The 16,937-nt window shown below is 36.2% G+C and overlaps 5 protein-coding genes across 6 annotated transcripts in view; 2 read left to right on the top strand and 3 right to left on the bottom strand.

Moving 5' to 3' along the window:
• Window positions 1-1,085: 1,085 nt before the first annotated feature.
• LOC18050465 (probable F-box protein At4g22030) lies at window positions 1,086-2,495 on the top strand. The gene has a single exon (XM_006449697.2). The coding sequence runs from the start codon at window positions 1,138-1,140 to the stop codon at window positions 2,479-2,481; it is 1,344 nt and encodes a 447-aa protein (XP_006449760.1). The 5' UTR covers window positions 1,086-1,137; the 3' UTR covers window positions 2,482-2,495.
• A 693-nt stretch (window positions 2,496-3,188) lies between these two features.
• LOC18050464 (aminomethyltransferase, mitochondrial) lies at window positions 3,189-6,293 on the bottom strand. Of its 2 annotated transcripts, none has more exons than XM_006449696.2 (4): window positions 5,695-6,293; window positions 4,572-5,153; window positions 4,124-4,242; window positions 3,189-3,902 (listed from the first exon to the last, which is right to left on the bottom strand). In XM_006449696.2, the coding sequence occupies exons 2-4, from the start codon at window positions 5,133-5,135 to the stop codon at window positions 3,356-3,358; spliced, it is 1,230 nt and encodes a 409-aa protein (XP_006449759.1). In that variant the 5' UTR covers window positions 5,136-5,153; window positions 5,695-6,293; the 3' UTR covers window positions 3,189-3,355. The 2 variants fall into 2 exon arrangements, with proteins under 2 accessions (XP_006449759.1, XP_024047675.1); XM_024191907.1 differs by lacking the exon at window positions 5,695-6,293 and adding an exon at window positions 5,352-5,413.
• Window positions 6,294-6,661: 368 nt separating this feature from the next.
• LOC18050463 lies at window positions 6,662-9,079 on the top strand. Its single transcript, XM_006449694.2, has 7 exons — window positions 6,662-6,843; window positions 7,355-7,622; window positions 7,713-7,832; window positions 7,917-8,075; window positions 8,279-8,451; window positions 8,549-8,654; window positions 8,807-9,079. The coding sequence occupies exons 2-7, from the start codon at window positions 7,377-7,379 to the stop codon at window positions 8,834-8,836; spliced, it is 834 nt and encodes a 277-aa protein (XP_006449757.1). The 5' UTR covers window positions 6,662-6,843; window positions 7,355-7,376; the 3' UTR covers window positions 8,837-9,079.
• Window positions 9,080-9,725: 646 nt separating this feature from the next.
• On the bottom strand, window positions 9,726-13,871 carry LOC18050462 (U3 small nucleolar RNA-associated protein 6 homolog). The gene is made up of 6 exons (XM_024191906.1): window positions 13,329-13,871; window positions 12,146-12,805; window positions 11,531-11,980; window positions 11,276-11,448; window positions 10,300-10,483; window positions 9,726-10,031 (listed from the first exon to the last, which is right to left on the bottom strand). The coding sequence occupies exons 1-6, from the start codon at window positions 13,737-13,739 to the stop codon at window positions 9,939-9,941; spliced, it is 1,971 nt and encodes a 656-aa protein (XP_024047674.1). The 5' UTR covers window positions 13,740-13,871; the 3' UTR covers window positions 9,726-9,938.
• A 2,407-nt stretch (window positions 13,872-16,278) lies between these two features.
• Window positions 16,279-16,937, bottom strand: part of LOC112101081 (glycine-rich cell wall structural protein 2-like) — a 1,176-nt gene continuing 517 nt past the window's right edge. The window contains exon 2 of the mRNA XM_024191005.1: window positions 16,279-16,931. Coding sequence (XP_024046773.1) covers window positions 16,279-16,931 — 653 coding nt within the window. The remainder of the gene's footprint in view (window positions 16,932-16,937) is intronic.

Genomic DNA, 16,937 nt, shown 5'->3' with positions numbered 1-16,937 from the left:
GAAAAATTAAATAAGAGATTATTGGAGTTTAGATTCATGGCACCAAACGTGATATAGTATATATATTAAAGTATTAATTATCTTCGGACTCTCAAATTGATGCCTTACAGTAAATTGATCTTGGATCGTTAGACTTTCATATACCCTAATAGGATAAGTGGAGTGGCCACGGCCTATCGAGAGACAAAAAGAAGCAGTAGCAGGAAGAAATAGAGATAGAAAATTGGTTTGAAAGCAAGATAAACAAGATATATAAAATATTATGAAGAGAGATGAGAGAGAAATTTAGTTATTAAATTAAATCTATATCATTTCATCCTCACCTTTTATTGTCTTTTAATCTATATATATACATACCAACAATCATGTAAATCACATGACATGAAGCCGTTTTACCTTAAATAAAGTTTTCGGTTCGAATCTTGAAAATTCAATGACATTAAATACTTGTTGAGAGAGTTTTGCCGTCCTAGTGATCTTACTTGACTTGAATCTGAATTAGTCGGGACCCAATGTAGTCTTCGCATATTAAATGATTTAATACACCAAAAATCTATACACACACATACATATCTATGTATATTTGTATAAATATTGTATCTCGCAAGTTAATTAAGTTTTTACATTTTTTACATCATCATGAGAAAAAATTGTTGTTTTTAATTTAGTATAAAACAAAAGAGCCTCCATGTACAAAACAAAGTAAAAATTTTTTTTTTAAAAAAAAGGCGCTCCATGTGCACAGCTCTCGAGGAAAGAACACTGCACTCTCGACGTACACAGAAGCCATGCAAGAGAGTTTTTACAAGTCAAGGGAGGAAATATTGACTTGAACCTGAATAATGAATTAAAAAGAACGATTCAATAGCAAATAACAAATAGCGAATGGGTCAGCCAGCCAATGGGGCCGAATCAAACCCGCCAGCCAGTCAATTCAATATTTTGATTTATTTCATTTCAAGGTACAAATTACGACCCTTTCCTTCCCCCATATAACCCAAATGACGGTCATTAACTGCTACTATAAATAAACAACAATCCCTTGTCTCTCTACTCCATATTTTTTCATTCATTCTCAAGTCTCAACCTTGAAAACACTCAAAAACAAGTTAAAACAAAGAAACCAAAACAAGACTCATGGCATCTTTATTGCAATCTTCAAGTGTCTTATTATTCTCTTCTCCTTCTTCTTCTTCGATATCGTATAATTATTGTTCCTCAAATAGAATTAATGCTTCAATTTCTCTACCAAAAGTTCCAAAAATCCGTTTCTCGCCTTCAAAAAAGCCAAGCAGAGATCACCACTTGGTGGAAGAGCCCAAGATAGGAGACGATGGCTTCACAAAATACTCAATCCCAATTAAAAAGGTTGTTCCTGCGCCTATAACAATATCAGTGCAAGAAGAAGGGATATTTAACGTTGACTCATCTATGGCGACGGCCCAACTTTACGCGATATTAGAGGCTGTTGCTGATAGAGTTGAGATGCACAACAACATTGGCGAGCAGCGTGACAACTGGAACACACTTCTCTTGAACTCTATCAACATGATCACTCTCACTGCTGCAACCATGGCTGGTCTTACTCTTGCAGCAGGTACGGCCGGCGCAGGTGGTTCACTTTTGGCATTAAAGTTATCATCAACTCTCTTGTTCTCAGCAGCCACTGGGATGTTGGTTATAATGAACAAGATCCAGCCCTCACAGCTTGCTGAAGAACAACGCAACGCAACGAAGCTCTTCAAGCAACTGCAGAGAGAATTACAAACCTTACTTGCTCTCAGGAGGCGTCCGAGTGAAGATGATGTGAAAGAAGTAACGGAGAAAGTTTCGGCGCTTGACAAAGCATACCCGCTTCCCTTGCTGGGTAAAATGATTGAAAAGTTCCCTAAAACCTTTGAGCCTGCTGTTTGGTGGCCAGAAAAAGAAAATGATCATCATCAATTCCAAAGAAACAACAAACCTCATCAACATACAATGAAACAGAATAGGAATGGATGGAGTGAGGAGCTGGAAATAGAAATGAGACAGATTGTTGAAGTGTTGAAGAGCAAAGACACCGAAGATTATGCGAGGCTAGGCAGCTTGGGATTGAAAATAAATAAGACTTTAGCAATCTCAGGGCCATTACTCACTGGCATTGCAGCTGTGGGGTCAGCTTTTGTTGGAACCAACTCTTCGTGGGCTGCAGCTGTTGCCGCGGTTGCCGGGGCTTTAGCTGCCACCGTTAACACTTTGGAGCACGGCGGGCAAGTGGGTATGGTTGTAGAGATGTACAGAAACTGTGCTGGCTTCTTTAAACTTTTGGAGGAATCGATCGAATCCACTCTTAATGAAAGTGATGTGGGGAAGAGAGAAAACGGGGAGATGTTTGAAATGAAAGTGGCTTTGCAGCTGGGAAGAAGCGTTTCAGAGCTTAGAGATCTTGCCAAAAGATCAAGTTTATCAGAGCTGGACGAGTTCGCAAGCAAACTTTTCTGATTTTGAAAGAGCTAATTTTGTCCGTAGACTCTTTGATTCTTTGATTCTTCTTATAAGAACAGATTCTTTGTATAATCATGTAAAGAAAAGATGTTAATATCCTCTGGTATAGTTATCTTTCTGTTAAAAATTTGAATAATTGAATTTCTCTCCATTCTTTTTTTTTTTTTTGGCTATTACATGTAGCAGGTAGAGTTTTCGGTGAGATGATTGTTAAAAAATCCTTAATACGGACATGCTAACATTTTTTTTTAAATCACAATTCACAATTGGATTTATTGGAACTATAATGAGATTTATTACAATATAATATATTAAGATATCAAGCTGAATATAAAATTTCACTAGTTGTTGGATTGTCAACTTTCAAAAGTAATACAGCCAGGCATAGTTAAATGGATATTTAATTACTAACATAGAAGCTAACAGAACAACAATGGGTCAGGATTAGGAGGGATTTTAAAATACATCAGAGATATTAAATCCTATTAATACATGTATTACAGGTATAGTTTAATTAAATATAATTACTAATTATATCCTATTAATACATATATTACATGTATAGTTCAATTAAATATAATTACCAATTATATGATATTTACGATGTTCTCTAACATTTTGAGGCATTGATTATCCCGAATTTTGAATGACCATTTTGTTTACCCCTTCTATTCTCTGTTTCTCGTCGTCTGATCTTGAATGTCTCTGCTTTAAAGTAAACACTTTTATTCAGGCAACAAGAATCATAAGTATTTGCAGAATTAAAGAACTGCTAGCAATAAAGACAGTAATCTCGAGCAGTCAATGTTTATGAAACAAGTCAAAACAGGAATCGAGTAGTGCTTCCATAAGCAGAACCAACAAAGATGTACTAAGACGGCTTGTAGTATTTTGTTGGCACAAATGGCATTTTAGTGATGTTTCCATCGTAGGCTTTTCCTCGAACCTCAATCTTAACTTTTGTGCCTGCCTTGTGCAATCCAGATTTTACATATCCCATGGCTATATTCTTCTTGAGGCAGGGGCTGAATCCTCCACTGGTAATTTCTCCAATGGGATTCCCTTGCTCATCATGAACCTTACTGTGTGATCTGGCAGGCGGACCTCCAGCGAAGAATCCAACACGTCTGACTGGCGGACCTTCGTCAAGTTGTTTGAGTATTTTCTCAGCACCTAGAAAGCCACCTTCTGCTCTCCTCCTCTTTCCTATGGCCCATGTCAGTCCAGCTTCTACAGGTGTCACGTGTTGTTCCATGTCATTACCATATAAACATAAGCCAGCTTCAAGTCGGAGACTGTCTCGAGCACCGAGACCTGTCAACCTCACCTTTCCTTCAGATTTCTCCAGAATTGCTTTGGCAAGATCCACTGCACGCTCAGATGGAACAGAGATTTCAAATCCATCTTCACCAGTGTACCTGAGAATTGTAATAGACAAAAAAAGGTAGTTAAAAATCCCGAACAGCCTATTCATACAACTTATAATAAAGACAGAAGAACTTGAAATGTATATGGTACCAAAAAAAAGGCTTAAACAAAAAACTTCGAAACATTCAATTTGCTCAGTCCACAAACAATCAAATAGACAGAGAGTGAGGGAGGGAGGGGGATGGACATGAGGACGCAAAAAGAGGAGTACCCTGTCCTAGTGAGAAAGCAGGATACACCATTGATATCCAAAATTCGGAACTCCCCGAAGTATAACTTGCTCAAGTCATCTTTTGTCAGGTGTTGAAGAACTGGGGCAGCAAGGGGGCCCTGCAACAGAGAAATTGGGAAGACATTTAATAGATGCTGCTAAAAGGGTGGGTTTGCCGGTTGAAGAAACGCTACTCATCAACTTTGAGCCTGCCATACGGCCATTATTTGTTGCGGATCTATTCTAATTCATGAAGACTTCAAATAGGAATAAACAATTGTTGAAGAGATAAATCAATTCAGATACACACATACCTAGCACAGATACCATATCTAGAAATATAAAGAATATTAACTCTGAAGAAACTGAACTAAATTCATCACATCTCAAGCAAGGGGTGAAACAAAAGCAAGGCCAGGTAAAAGACTATAACAGTGCACTGAGTAACCTGAAGGGCAAGAAGAGATCTCTCATCGTGGATGTGCCATGAGACATCCCCACCTTTGGCTGTGAAACTCTTCATATGTGCCTCAATGTGAGCAAGATCCTTATCCCTGCAGCCAGCATTCACAACAAGGTATATGTGATCATCCTTCACCTTGGTAATAACCGAATCATCGATTGCACCCCCATTTTCATTTGTAAAGACTGTAAGAGTCCCAGTTCCTGGGGCAAGTCCAGCAACATCAGCAATCACAAGCTTCTCAAGGAAAGGGACGCAATCCTTCCCTTTGAGGCTCAGCCCACACATATGGGAGACATCAAAGAGACTACCATTCTGCCGACAATTCAAAGTAGATTCCATAATTGAGTCCTTGTACTGAATAGGCATGCTCCATCCAGCAAATGGAACCATCTTTCCACCATTAGCCACATGAAAGTCATGAAGGGCAGTTTTTTTCAGGTTTTCAGCATCTGAGGCAAAGTGTCTACGAGCTATAGTCTTCTTATCAGCCTGAGCCAAACGACGGGTGATTGATTGTCCAAGCTGCCACAGACTCCCTCCTCTCATTTTATTCGATATAAATATCTGATCAAAAGAACTAAATGAATCTTTGAATGATGACAAATAAACTTCAGATACGATTGCTGAATGTTGTTTAACTATCCAAAAGCTTAACAAAAGAACAAAACATAATTTGCATTAAGCGTACAATACATTCCTCTTTCAAATATTAACAAGAAGAATGAATCAACTCAAAGGAAATAGCATATCAACATAACACACCGAGGCTGCAGCCTGCAGCTTTGTGTAGATGTCAAGCGGAAAATTTCCAATGAGAGTGAATAAACCCAGATTCATATGAATAAAAACAACTGGTGACATTATAAACAAAATCAGCAATATAAATCAAAGGGAAGATCCTTAAAAATCACTATTTTTTTAGAAAATTTAAGAAAAACACCATAAACTCATTGAGAAAAAGATGTTTCTGCTAGCCACTGACTAAGATCATTATTAACTGACAACGAAAAAAAAATTAAGCACAAGAAACGCCATTGAGAGGCTGAGACGCTCAATTCATTGACAGATATGTTAAATTGAGTTATAAGACCGAGAGAACACTTACAGAGATGGGGTTTTCTTTTTTGTCTCAAAAACAAGCAAATCTGGGAGCCCGAAAGAGCATCTCCAGGCATACACAGAGAGAGCGGTGGATAGGAAGAGAGAGAAGTAAAAATATGGGCTTTATATATGTGTGTAGTGATATTATCACTAAAATACTACACTATTCAATAATAAAAGGAAAATATTGATAGAATAAATAGTGCAATAGAAAGATGGTTGGTGGTGAATGGAGTTGGTGAAAGAGGGTCTCAACTTCAAGAGAAAGCCAACAAAAAACAAAACCCCATCGCGAGTGAGTGGTCTCACTTTGAGCATCCCAATCTCTCTGTTTTCATTTTTGTTCGTGTGTTGCTTAATTTACCATTTTGGCTGTGTACTTTAAATATCGACGGCTGGTAAACTCAGTAAAGAAGAATCTTGGAGTTGGACTGGTGTCTTTGCTGCCCTTTGTTCTCCGAGGTTCGCGGGGACCCCGTTGGTGTTGGTAATATGATGTAACTCGGGTCTCCGAACTTAGTTGAAGTACGGTGTGAGATAGAAGTAGGATGGGTGTAGGATTCTTTGTCGTGGAAGTGAGTGCAGAGGATCTTGACTCTTCTGACAGACAGCCAACTAAGAACGAAGTTGGTGAAAAATCGCGCACACCAAGGGAAGGAAGGGGCATGTCATCAACACTCCAAGGACTAAAAGGTCAATTGAAGTTTAGTGGTAAGTGGGAGTGGGCTGGTCAGCCTCACCTTCACTAAAACAAATGGACAGCCCAATCTAGATGACTAATGGGCTTCGGCCCAACAAAGTATCAACCAAATGAATGAGGGAGTTGGTTCAGTTTTCACAACTCTCTAGGGAACACGGAACCGGAAAACAGCCAGATGATTTAATTTGATTGGAAAAGTGCACACGTCTCACAACATCATTAACAGCCAGAAAAATTGGGAAAAAAAAAAAGAAAAGAAAAGTGAGAATCAAATGGAATCTTTGGAACCGTTCAAAAGATTGGTGGCTTCAGTTTAAGCTTCTTAGATTCTGGCTTTGTATCTCAATATCCACCTCATCTCATACTAGTTAGTTTTTTTGTTTGTTCTGCCATATCCGTTTGCCTCCTCCGTTTTTACTATTCTCCCCATGAACTCATCTATGAACTAAACGGGTAATTTTGCGTTATCTCATTCTTGTGTTATTTGATAATAGAATCTAATCTTTTTGTCCCTTTTTTTTTTCTTTTGCTTTGTCATCTCAAAGTTCAAGCTTTTAAGACCACGATGATAAAATGATAATATGGTGCTGATGATTAATTTGTATGATCAAATTGTACTGGTTAACTTATGGTCAATAGACGATCGAGATTTTTTTTCCTATTGATTATTGCTTGCTTCTGAAGATAAATAATTTGTTTTCTTAACCGGGAAAATAAATGAATGGACTCGCTGGCAGGGACTATGTAATGATGAAAGTACGAATTGTGTGTTAAAAGGAAAAAAAAAAAAAAAACTTTATTAAATTGCAAGTTTTACAAAAAAATTTTATCGTCTGCTTTCCCAGAAAATATGGCAAAAAATATAACTTCTATTGAGCTGATAATTCTCTGGTAATAGCTTTTGGAAATTATTGTGCATCTGCTTTTCTGTACCCTTATGGATGTTCTTTCTTACATTTTAAAGGCAATTATATTATGGTTACAAAATGTTAACGGTTCATCCTCCTGGAGCTATCAGCAAGTGCCTGGGATATCAGGGTTATAACACACTGCATGATGCTTCTCCCTGCAAGATTGGGAATGTTAATTCCTCAACTAGGGTTGCAATTTATCCTAGCCCAGTTCAGGATCCTTGTAAATGTGTAGTTCGCGGTTCCTCCTTTTATTGGCAAGGCCGCGATCAGCTAGATAATCATCATTTTCCATGCCGATTGCCTTCAAAGAAGTGGCTGGTGAGCAGTTTTTGTCCTATGGTTGGGCACTTTTTGTTGATTTTAACTTCAAGGGACACTTGATGAATTGTGTGGTCTCTAACGTCGTAGTGTCGTTCACACGATCCTATCTCGCCGGATAATGAGTATCGTTCGTCACGCAACATAGCAATCAGTTTGTTCCGGCGATACAGGAATGTCATTGACCGTGGCGGAGGTGACAACCTAAAAGTATATTCATCTGCTGATCTTGATCTGTTCTAAAGGTTGCAATGATGTCTCCTCGGAGTAATATGTTTGGTCAATGTATATCAGGAGTTCATTGGTGCGGGAGTGAACGCATATGCACTGGGCTGCACAGATGAAGGATTGCGGAAAGAACTTACTGCTATGAAGGAATCTGGGGTTGAAATTGATGCGTTGCAAAGCTATGGTGGTGGCACCAGTCTGAAATCTAAGATTTTCTCAGAGGAGGTGACCCACTTTTTATGTAACAGGAACCTTATGTTTTTCTCGCTTTTGTGCTACACCACTGCTTGATTGCAAGCTACATCCACAATAAACGTTAAAAAATGTGCAACTATATACTCTTTGCTATGATGTTATTGATGATGGATAGTTATCAAATCTATTGAATTGTCTGAAGTGGATTGACATGGTTCCCTCTTATGATGCAGGTAGATGAGTGTATACTTTGGCTGAGCATCATATTCATCACCATCCTATGTACACCACAGCCAACTATAGTTAGGTGGTCATCTACGCCACCAGTGTCGGATGAAATACGGCTCCAGTGGAAAGGCTTCTGTGCTCTTATAGCAAATGCATATTATGTACGAGGAATGGCATGGTGAGATGCCTTTAAGCATTTTAATTTTTGTTGCTCCACTAGCAAAGGCTTCTACCTCTGTGCTTTCACCTGAACTCTCTCTTCTGCTTACCAAAAGGCTTCCAGTGAAGACTCTTCAGTTAGAGCAAATGGCAGTGGTGGGATGTGCTGAAGAGCCATCAGTTGTTGCTAGCCGAATGCGATTAGTATTTAGCACATTAGAGGTTAGTCAACTTTGTTTCGTCTGTCACTAATTCAGAGGGGAAGCCCTATATAACAGTTAGCTTCAACTATTTATTTATTTGGCATCTATCATACTGAACTCTCCTATTGCTGCTGCTTATCATGCGTTTGATGGTCTCTACTGCTTGTCCAGGTAGTGAGTCCACAATGGCCAAGAGTTTAGCGTTGGCTTCAGGAATCAGTATCAGAAGACACATTTTCTTCAAATCTCATGTTCGGTTTGTGGTTCCATTTCAAAATTGTAATTTGTAAGTTAGTACAGCTACAACGGGTCATTGAATAACCCTCTTTGTTAGTAATAATTAAGCGGGAAAAAAAAAGAGAGGAGAAAAATTAAAGTTTTTATTATGTATTGCTGGATTGTCAAAGGTATATGTCAAGTCTGTGGACGTTTGATTTGGCTACTTTTTCAATGATTTATAATTCTTTATGTGGGTTTGTTTCTTCGACTGGGACGATTTACAATGAGGATCCCCTTGAGTTCCTATTGTTTTATTACTCATTCTTGCACTAAGAAAATCCTAATAATGAACATCAGATTTTTAGGCTGATTATGTTAAATTATATATGAATGAAATTTAACATTTATGTTAACATATAAATATAAATATGAACTATTCATGAATAGTTAATAATAAAATAATTATTAAATTAATTTAAAAGTCAATAACAATTAAATATATAGAAAATCAGTTATTAGGTAGTCATAATTATAATAAACAAATATAAATTAGATTAGATTAAATTAAATTAAAACTTTATAAATATTTAATTTAATTTTTTATTACACATTTTAAGTATATTTTATTTTATCAAAAAGTTAGCAAATAATACACACACACATAAATAAAAGCAACCAGTTAATGGTATTAGTAATTTTCAGGATTAATTTTAATAAAGTGATTATTAAATTAAATATATATTAAATATACAAGTAATGGTTAATTAAATGGACAATTAACAATTGTTTTTAAAATTAATCCTAACTAAACCCATGCGTAAATTGGAATTGCTAATCCCATGATTTTAGGAAATTTATTAGTCTCCTAGTCTAATCCAAAGTGAAACTTGCCATAAATAATTAATCCTAAAATTAGTACAAACTTACTCTTAATCCTAACTCCCAAACATAGCCTTACCGCCCACCATGGTTGCAATAGTGTTTGATTTACACTCAAATAAATAGAGATATTTGGAAAAAAATATCAAAACTGATCACACTCAAAATTGGTCAAAACAAGATCAAAGTTTCAGAATATATATTATTATGAATCTGGTAAAGCTGTTAATGCAGTTGAGTCCTTAAGTGTCTTCCGTGCACGCCAATAGACAGCCGTAGCAGTTTCAGATGTTCCCAACTGCGGAAAGAACGACTGTTGTGTTAAAAAATGATTCTGGCTTTACATCTATAAACGCTAAATTGAATGTTAAGTTGAAATACAATGCAAGAGGAACAAATTGCATAAGTAAATTCAGAAGCACAACTAAGTGCTGGTGGCCTCCGAACAAACCTTGTTACCAATATTAATAATTTAACTCAGGCCATTTTAAAGACCAACCAATTGACATGGCACCATCTACCCTGATGTGTATTCTTCAACTAAAGCAAAGCAGAGAAAAACTCACCTTAGTCTCCATAGAATAGTAATCTCGCCACAAGCTTGTGTTTTGGTCATAAGTAGCAAGAGCAGATTCAAACAGCTTCCGGGCATTCACAAGAGAATCTTTGTCACCAACAGAAGCGAGGTTATTTTCCAATTCAATGCAATTTTGATATAATACAAGACCTGGGCGGGGTAGAGCAAGAAATCTGCAATTGAAGCAAATCTGGAGTTAGGCCCTCCAAATGAGGAGTCATTTTTTCTAATACAGTAAAACCTCTCTGCAATCATAATATTGGGACCAATTAGTTTTATTACTATGAGGAGGTTTTAACGCAATAAAGGTGTAGGTACAAAATTATTATTTTGAAATTATCCTTTCTGCAAGTAATACACAAATATGCACTACATTAATAGTTAATGTCAAATCCAATGTATAGACGTTGATAAAAGAGATAGATATAGTTTCGAAAAACTAGCACATATAATAATGTAGCATTAAAACATTGTATTTTCTTTAATGTTTTCTCTCAAAGTAAATTCTATAAATCTTATATAATGATTTGGAACTCTAAAGAATAAATCATTGTCCCAAACAAATGTAGAAAAATATTTTATTCCACCCTAAACCTTTAGTGTAACAAGACATATATATTTTGCAATATACAGATAATTATTACTATGCGAAGGCAAGTTTCTTGAGACAAGATCTAGAAAAATTATAACTTATTACAATGTAGAGTTTAGTCTTATTTATATCTGACCCAAATTGGGACAACAGTTTTTTTTTACTACATAGAAGTTACTCCTATAGAGAGTATCACTATAAAGAGGTTTTACTGTATAAGAGAGTATCCAATGCAACTGCAGCAACCTTTAACTATTGGACTTACTTGCACATTGTAACAACCAGGTTATTGTGTATCAATACAGTTATGCAGATCAAAAACAAATTTAATCCAGTAACACGATGTTCATAAGCTCATCATCTACAAACATACCGCTTATACATCTCTCTTGCCTGCTGAATACCATCTTTCTGAATAACAAGATTTATGATAGCAGAAGGGAGGGAAAATCCAGATTCACCACCACCATCTTTAGCCACTGAAATAAGGGCAATCTCCACCAGCTTATCAAAATAATGTTTTTGATTCACAAAGAATTTCAATGCCTGCAGCATAGAATAATATCAAGAAATGGGGTAGCATAGGACTAACTAAATAGGCAATGATAACAGAGCATTGATAACATACCATAAGCCACAAACTCTCAGACTCCAATGCTGAAACTTTTGTCAATATACACTTCAATAGTTCAAAGATGGATAGCATATCAGCCTTGCTTGGAGAAAAAGAATTCCTTGTAACACATCTAATTTCCACTGAGATCCTTAAAAGCCATAACTGTACTGAATCAGAAAGTTTTCCACTGCAAAGCTTTGCTGCTAGTTTCCGGGCTTCATCCAATTTCCCTAGTTGCAAGTAAAGTGTAACATATCTGTGAGCAATATCTTCAGTCAAGCACCCCATTGCTTCGGCCTTTTCATATACAGTCAAGAGATGTGAAATATAATGTTCAACATGACTAGGTAATTCAGAATCTCTGGTTTCTTCTTTTTTGGGAGCAATCATATCCATCAGAAACTTTGTATACAGATCAAAGATCATGCTCGAAGGCACATTTTTTAAAGCCTCCTCATAAACCTAACAACACAAGAATACAAGGTGATCATTAGACAGAAAATTCACTAGCTTTCAGATTGTGCAATTTTGTATGGTCAAGTTCTGAGTCACAGATGCTTGTTAAGCAATGAACAATGAAAGAACATGCTAGGTTTTAGGATTTCACTCAGACATACTGACTCATACCTGAATAGCTTTCTGCATTTGAGAAGGTACGATATCTTCACTTGTCCCATCCTTGCTTACAGAATCAGTCATTTTAAGTCTTGCAAGCCAGTCCCAATATTTTGGATCAACTAAAAAGTCTCTCTGCATATCACTTAATATCTTCTCATGCATGTCATCTGATTGTGCCAAATTTGTAGCTTCTACTATTTCAAAGAATCGTTGTCTCAGATTAAAACTAGAAGGGAGAGCTTCAACAGCTCCACTGTAGATAGTTTGAAGAACTCTCAAGCCCTGTTCCCTAAACAAATCTACACTTTTTTGAGACTCCATATTTTCGGGTTGTGATCCATCAGTATTTTCTACTTCTCCATCTAGGGGCATAAATAAATCTTTGTTTTCATTTATCCACCGTTTTTCATCAGCATCTCTATGATCACGAACTAAAGTTCCCTTGTCCTCTCCAAGAGCAACCCTTCTTGCCTTTAATTTATTAAGATATGTGAGTTCCATGCGGAGATACTCCACCCAAAGTTCTTCTGAAGTTGGGCAGACTCTCAAACCATTCTGCATAAGAGCACGAGCAGCAGTGACATTTAAATTATGGTCAAATTCCCAAGCTGCAGCATAGATCCACACTCCCGGGACCTTCGGATGAAATCTAATCACTTGAGCCAGGACCTACAAAAGTTTAAACAAAATGACTAAAGGAAATTTGATAGAAAATAAGATATTAAGGATGAAACAATTTTCAGAATTAGCATTTTAAGTTAAATGAACCAGGAATCCAAAATTGAACCAACCCTATAATCCCAACTCACTGAAGCACTACAGCATTTAAATAGTTCAACACAAAGTGAGATAACCATTTATTAAGAGTCTAAAAATACCTAGCAGAGAGTGCAGTGGCATGATTATACCCATCTGTCGATACAACCATGCCTACAAAAATGCAAGCGAAAATACAATTACACAAAAGCACAATTGTAACAGGACTCAACATTAAACATTTCAAAAAATTTCATTGGCGAAGCAACACTGTAATAAGCAACTGAAATCTATTGGTATTTCCTGCTCATTTACTCAGCAACCGAAAAACACACCAATTACAACTAAAGAAAGTTTCATTTCCTAAAACTACTTTCTAATTTGAAAATACTGACCAACCGAACATACGGAAAAAGAAAGAAAACAAAACAATTACCTTCTTCATTCTTCCGTTTTTCCGCTGCCTACAGAACTCCATATATTTAAACCACAACTCAATGTCTCCTTTAAACCTCATCACGGCCAACCTATAAATCTCCAGAATCCTCGCGACTCCGGAAAAATCTGAAACTGACTTTTTCATTTTCTTCGACACGCGCCTCTCCCTCCCCTCGTCACGCCCAATCGATTTCTTCCTGAGGCGGCGTAGAGCGTCGAGCTGAGACTCGTACTCGATGTACGCCAAGTAATCTTGCTTCAATGGACTCGGTCTCTTCAGCCGGTACTCGAACTTGCGTCGCTGCTTAACTATTTCGCTGATTTCGTGGCGAGTGAAAAGGCCACGCCGTTCCAGGTCGTCCAGCTCGTCCACCATGCGCTCGAGCCGGTACTGTACCACGTCAGCCATGGCTAAGCTTTTCGCGAGAAAGTGAGTTGACTCGGTGAACTGGTAGGAAGTTAGAGATGGGAGGGAATGGCACCGTCCGCTCCGTAACGTAAGCCAGTAACTGATTCCAGGACCAGGGCTTTGCGAGGGTTTTTTTCTTTCTTTTCAGCTTCTGTGAATAAGTGTATAACTGGGTTTGGGGCTCGGGTCTGGGCCAACCCGGTTCGGTCCATGGATAAATTTAGTATAGGGCTTCCGAAAAGCCTTTAAAATTGAAATTATCTAAATAAGTGAGAATAAATTAATTCATTTCTTATTTTAAAAATTAAACACTTAATTAGATTATTATTTTAACAAAATTTTCAAACCCACCCCATTTGTCAATATGCGTGTGTCATCCTTGCGCAGCAGCCATCCTAATATTCTTTGTATCAATCAGATATTTTATTTGAAAAATTTTATTTTTAAAAAATTATTAGGGTTTTAAATTGTGGAAATATAAATTATATAATACTAGTAATAATAGTAAAATAACTAAGGATTTTATAATAGAAACTTAAGGAAATCCTTTTTTAAAGTGAAATTTTGTGGGAAAATATTAATTTTGATATTTTAGGAAATAAAATTCAAAATAAGTGTTTTAAGAATTGCAGTGGAGATGTTAAACCTGATTTGTTCCCTGTCCCTTGTGCCAAGATATTTGTCATGTATTGATAGGGGACTTCACAAATATTTGTACAATGAATTTTTAAGATTGATTATGTTTATAATATATTTTATTTGGGTGGGTTTAATTGCAAATTAAAAAATATTTTTGCACACTTTTATTTTAATAAAAATAATAATATTATAAAATACTCATTATTGAATTAATATTAAGAATAATTTATTATGATACAACACAATCATTATTCAACTTAGATTTTTTTTTTTTTTTTGCTTTAAGTAAATTTAGTTGGACAAGCAAAAAATTAATATTTTAAAATATTTTGTCTACAAGATATGCATGATCCTTTTGATTCTTCAAAAAATAAATTTAAAAAAAAAGTATGTTAAAAAAATTTCATGCTTATTGATATCAAAAAATTTAGAAACCAATATTTGTCATATTCTTTCATAAACAAAAATTAATAATTAAAATTGTGTTAAAGAATTTGTTTAGAACTTGACTTGATTCTATTGTTATAACTATATACTAAATTTTAAATTTATTGATATTTTGACTGAATTAAGTAAGTGTATTTATTTTTTTTTTTAATCAAATGATATTAGTTTATATTGGTAATATTATATATAGAGAAATGAGAGGCCTGGTTTCAAATTTATAAAAATTTTATTGTCGCAGCACTAATTAGATGAAAGATATTCGAAAATCGTTCCATCCTAGTGTCGCCAATTCCTAAGCCAAATAACACAATATAAATATATAATCAATGCCAAAAAGCTCATATATAACAAAGAGAAAATAGGTTAATTAATCTATTACTAACGAGAGAGTCGAGAGATATACAGATTAGCCGAGTTTTGTTTAATGAAACTACGTTTAAATTTCGCTTCATGAAAACCTGCTTTGCTGCATCCAACATCCACGTTTGACTTAATTATTGGATGATGATCATTGAGCTATAAATACATTCATCATGTCTGGTACGTATAGTTGAATAAAAATCTTAATAAATTTATAAAGATTTATTTTTTAAAAAAAATGTATTCAAGTCTGATATATGAATAATTTAAATTTAAGTTTATAAAAGATTTTTTTTTTTTTTAATCTCTTCAACCAGCTACTAGATGGAGTATTACTGCTTTACTAGTTCAATATATCAGATCTCAGCCCCCATTTACTTTATGAGATCAGTACAATAATATGAATTCTGATTCCGTTATTCGTAACTTGAATTTTATTTTATTTTAATTTTTTTTATTTGTAAGTTGTAACTTGAATTCCATTGTTTTGAATTAGGATATTCTCATCTAACTAAAAATATATACGTGGGGAATTAGTGATTAATAAAAAAGAAAATAAAAATATTAAATCCTATCAAAAAAAGACACGTAGCGTAAGATTTTTAGAAAATAATCTTAATTTTTAAATATAATTATTTAGAAAAGAAAGATATAATCATATCATACATATCACATAAAGGAAGGAGACAAGATCTGTAGTATTTAGTGAATAAGAAATTTTAGAATATTTTTTAAGTACCGTATCAACCATAGAATAAACAAATACTGTTATGATATGTGTGTAATTATTTTCAAAAACTAACATGTAATTAATAGTTATATTAAATTTAAGTACACACATTATACATTAAATAACTAATTAATTGCTTGAGCTCTGATATGATTTATATACTAGAATTCTCGTTTGAGCAGAATACAAATTAAAGCAGCAAATATCCATGCGCGCATGCATGCATGGGAACTTATTACATGCAAAATGAAAAGATCAAAACATGTATATAATCAATTTCTACAAAAGAATAAAGCATTTATTCCCAGTTCTCACGAAGGAAATGAACCTGTATCATCAATAACATTTTTTTCTCATATACGTCTAAGGTCGATCTCCATGATTACCGTTATTATGGCTGGCATCAACATCATAATTAGTACCAGCATCTTCATCTCCATTATTTCCAACGCCAACTCCAAACCCAAATCCAATGCCCATCCCAAATCCTAAGCTGACTCCTTTGTTGCCACCATGTTCTTGTCCCATACCGTTGCCACCACCAACTCCTGCTCCATACCCACTACCCTCACCGTGCCCACCTCCGCCTCCGCCTCCGCCTCCACCACCACCCCCTCCTCCTCCTCCATCACCACCAACACCAAAACCACTCCCATGTCCATACCCTCCATTAGAACCGCCCCCGCCGCCGCCACCTCCTCCTCCTCCTCCACCTCCTGCATTCTTTCCAAACCCAACACCAGCACCAAAACCACCTCCATGACCGTACCCTCCATTTAAACCTTTACCACCTCCACCTCCACCTCCACCACCACCTGCTCCACCAACACCAACTCCGGCACCAAAACCACTACCATGACCAGACCCTTCGCCAGAACCACTTCCATGATCGCCACCCTCTCCTCCTCCTCCCCCACCCCCTCCACCACCTCCTGCTGCTCCACCTCCAACACCTGCACCGGCACCAAAACCACTTCCATGACCGGACCCTTCTCCTCCGCCTCCTCCTCCTTCTCCTCCAC

Source organism: Citrus clementina, unplaced genomic scaffold (genome assembly GCF_000493195.1).
Source record: "Citrus clementina cultivar Clemenules unplaced genomic scaffold, Citrus_clementina_v1.0 scaffold_2, whole genome shotgun sequence".
NCBI lineage: Eukaryota > Viridiplantae > Streptophyta > Magnoliopsida > Sapindales > Rutaceae > Citrus > Citrus x clementina.
Note: the sequence above shows the minus strand (reverse complement) of the source record. Positions and strands in the feature narration are given on the sequence as shown.

Excerpts from the sequence above, each read along its gene's own strand:
- LOC18050465 (XM_006449697.2), top strand. The coding sequence starts at position 1,138 with ATGGCATCTTTATTGCAATCTTCAAGTGTCTTATTATTCTCTTCTCCT.
- LOC18050464 (XM_006449696.2), bottom strand. The coding sequence starts at position 5,135 with ATGAGAGGAGGGAGTCTGTGGCAGCTTGGACAATCAATCACCCGTCGT. Across the intron at positions 4,243-4,571 it reads GATCTCTTCTTGCCCTTCAG|GGCCCCCTTGCTGCCCCAGT; the intron begins GTTACTCAGTGC and ends TCTCTGTTGCAG. Across the intron at positions 3,903-4,123 it reads TGCTTTCTCACTAGGACAGG|GTACACTGGTGAAGATGGAT; the intron begins GTACTCCTCTTT and ends TACAATTCTCAG.
- LOC18050463 (XM_006449694.2), top strand. The coding sequence starts at position 7,377 with ATGTTAACGGTTCATCCTCCTGGAGCTATCAGCAAGTGCCTGGGATAT. Across the intron at positions 8,076-8,278 it reads CTAAGATTTTCTCAGAGGAG|GTAGATGAGTGTATACTTTG; the intron begins GTGACCCACTTT and ends CTTATGATGCAG. Across the intron at positions 8,655-8,806 it reads TAGTATTTAGCACATTAGAG|GTAGTGAGTCCACAATGGCC; the intron begins GTTAGTCAACTT and ends CTGCTTGTCCAG.
- LOC18050462 (XM_024191906.1), bottom strand. The coding sequence starts at position 13,739 with ATGGCTGACGTGGTACAGTACCGGCTCGAGCGCATGGTGGACGAGCTG. Across the intron at positions 11,981-12,145 it reads AAATGCAGAAAGCTATTCAG|GTTTATGAGGAGGCTTTAAA; the intron begins GTATGAGTCAGT and ends TTGTGTTGTTAG. Across the intron at positions 10,032-10,299 it reads ACTATTCTATGGAGACTAAG|TTGGGAACATCTGAAACTGC; the intron begins GTGAGTTTTTCT and ends TTCTTTCCGCAG.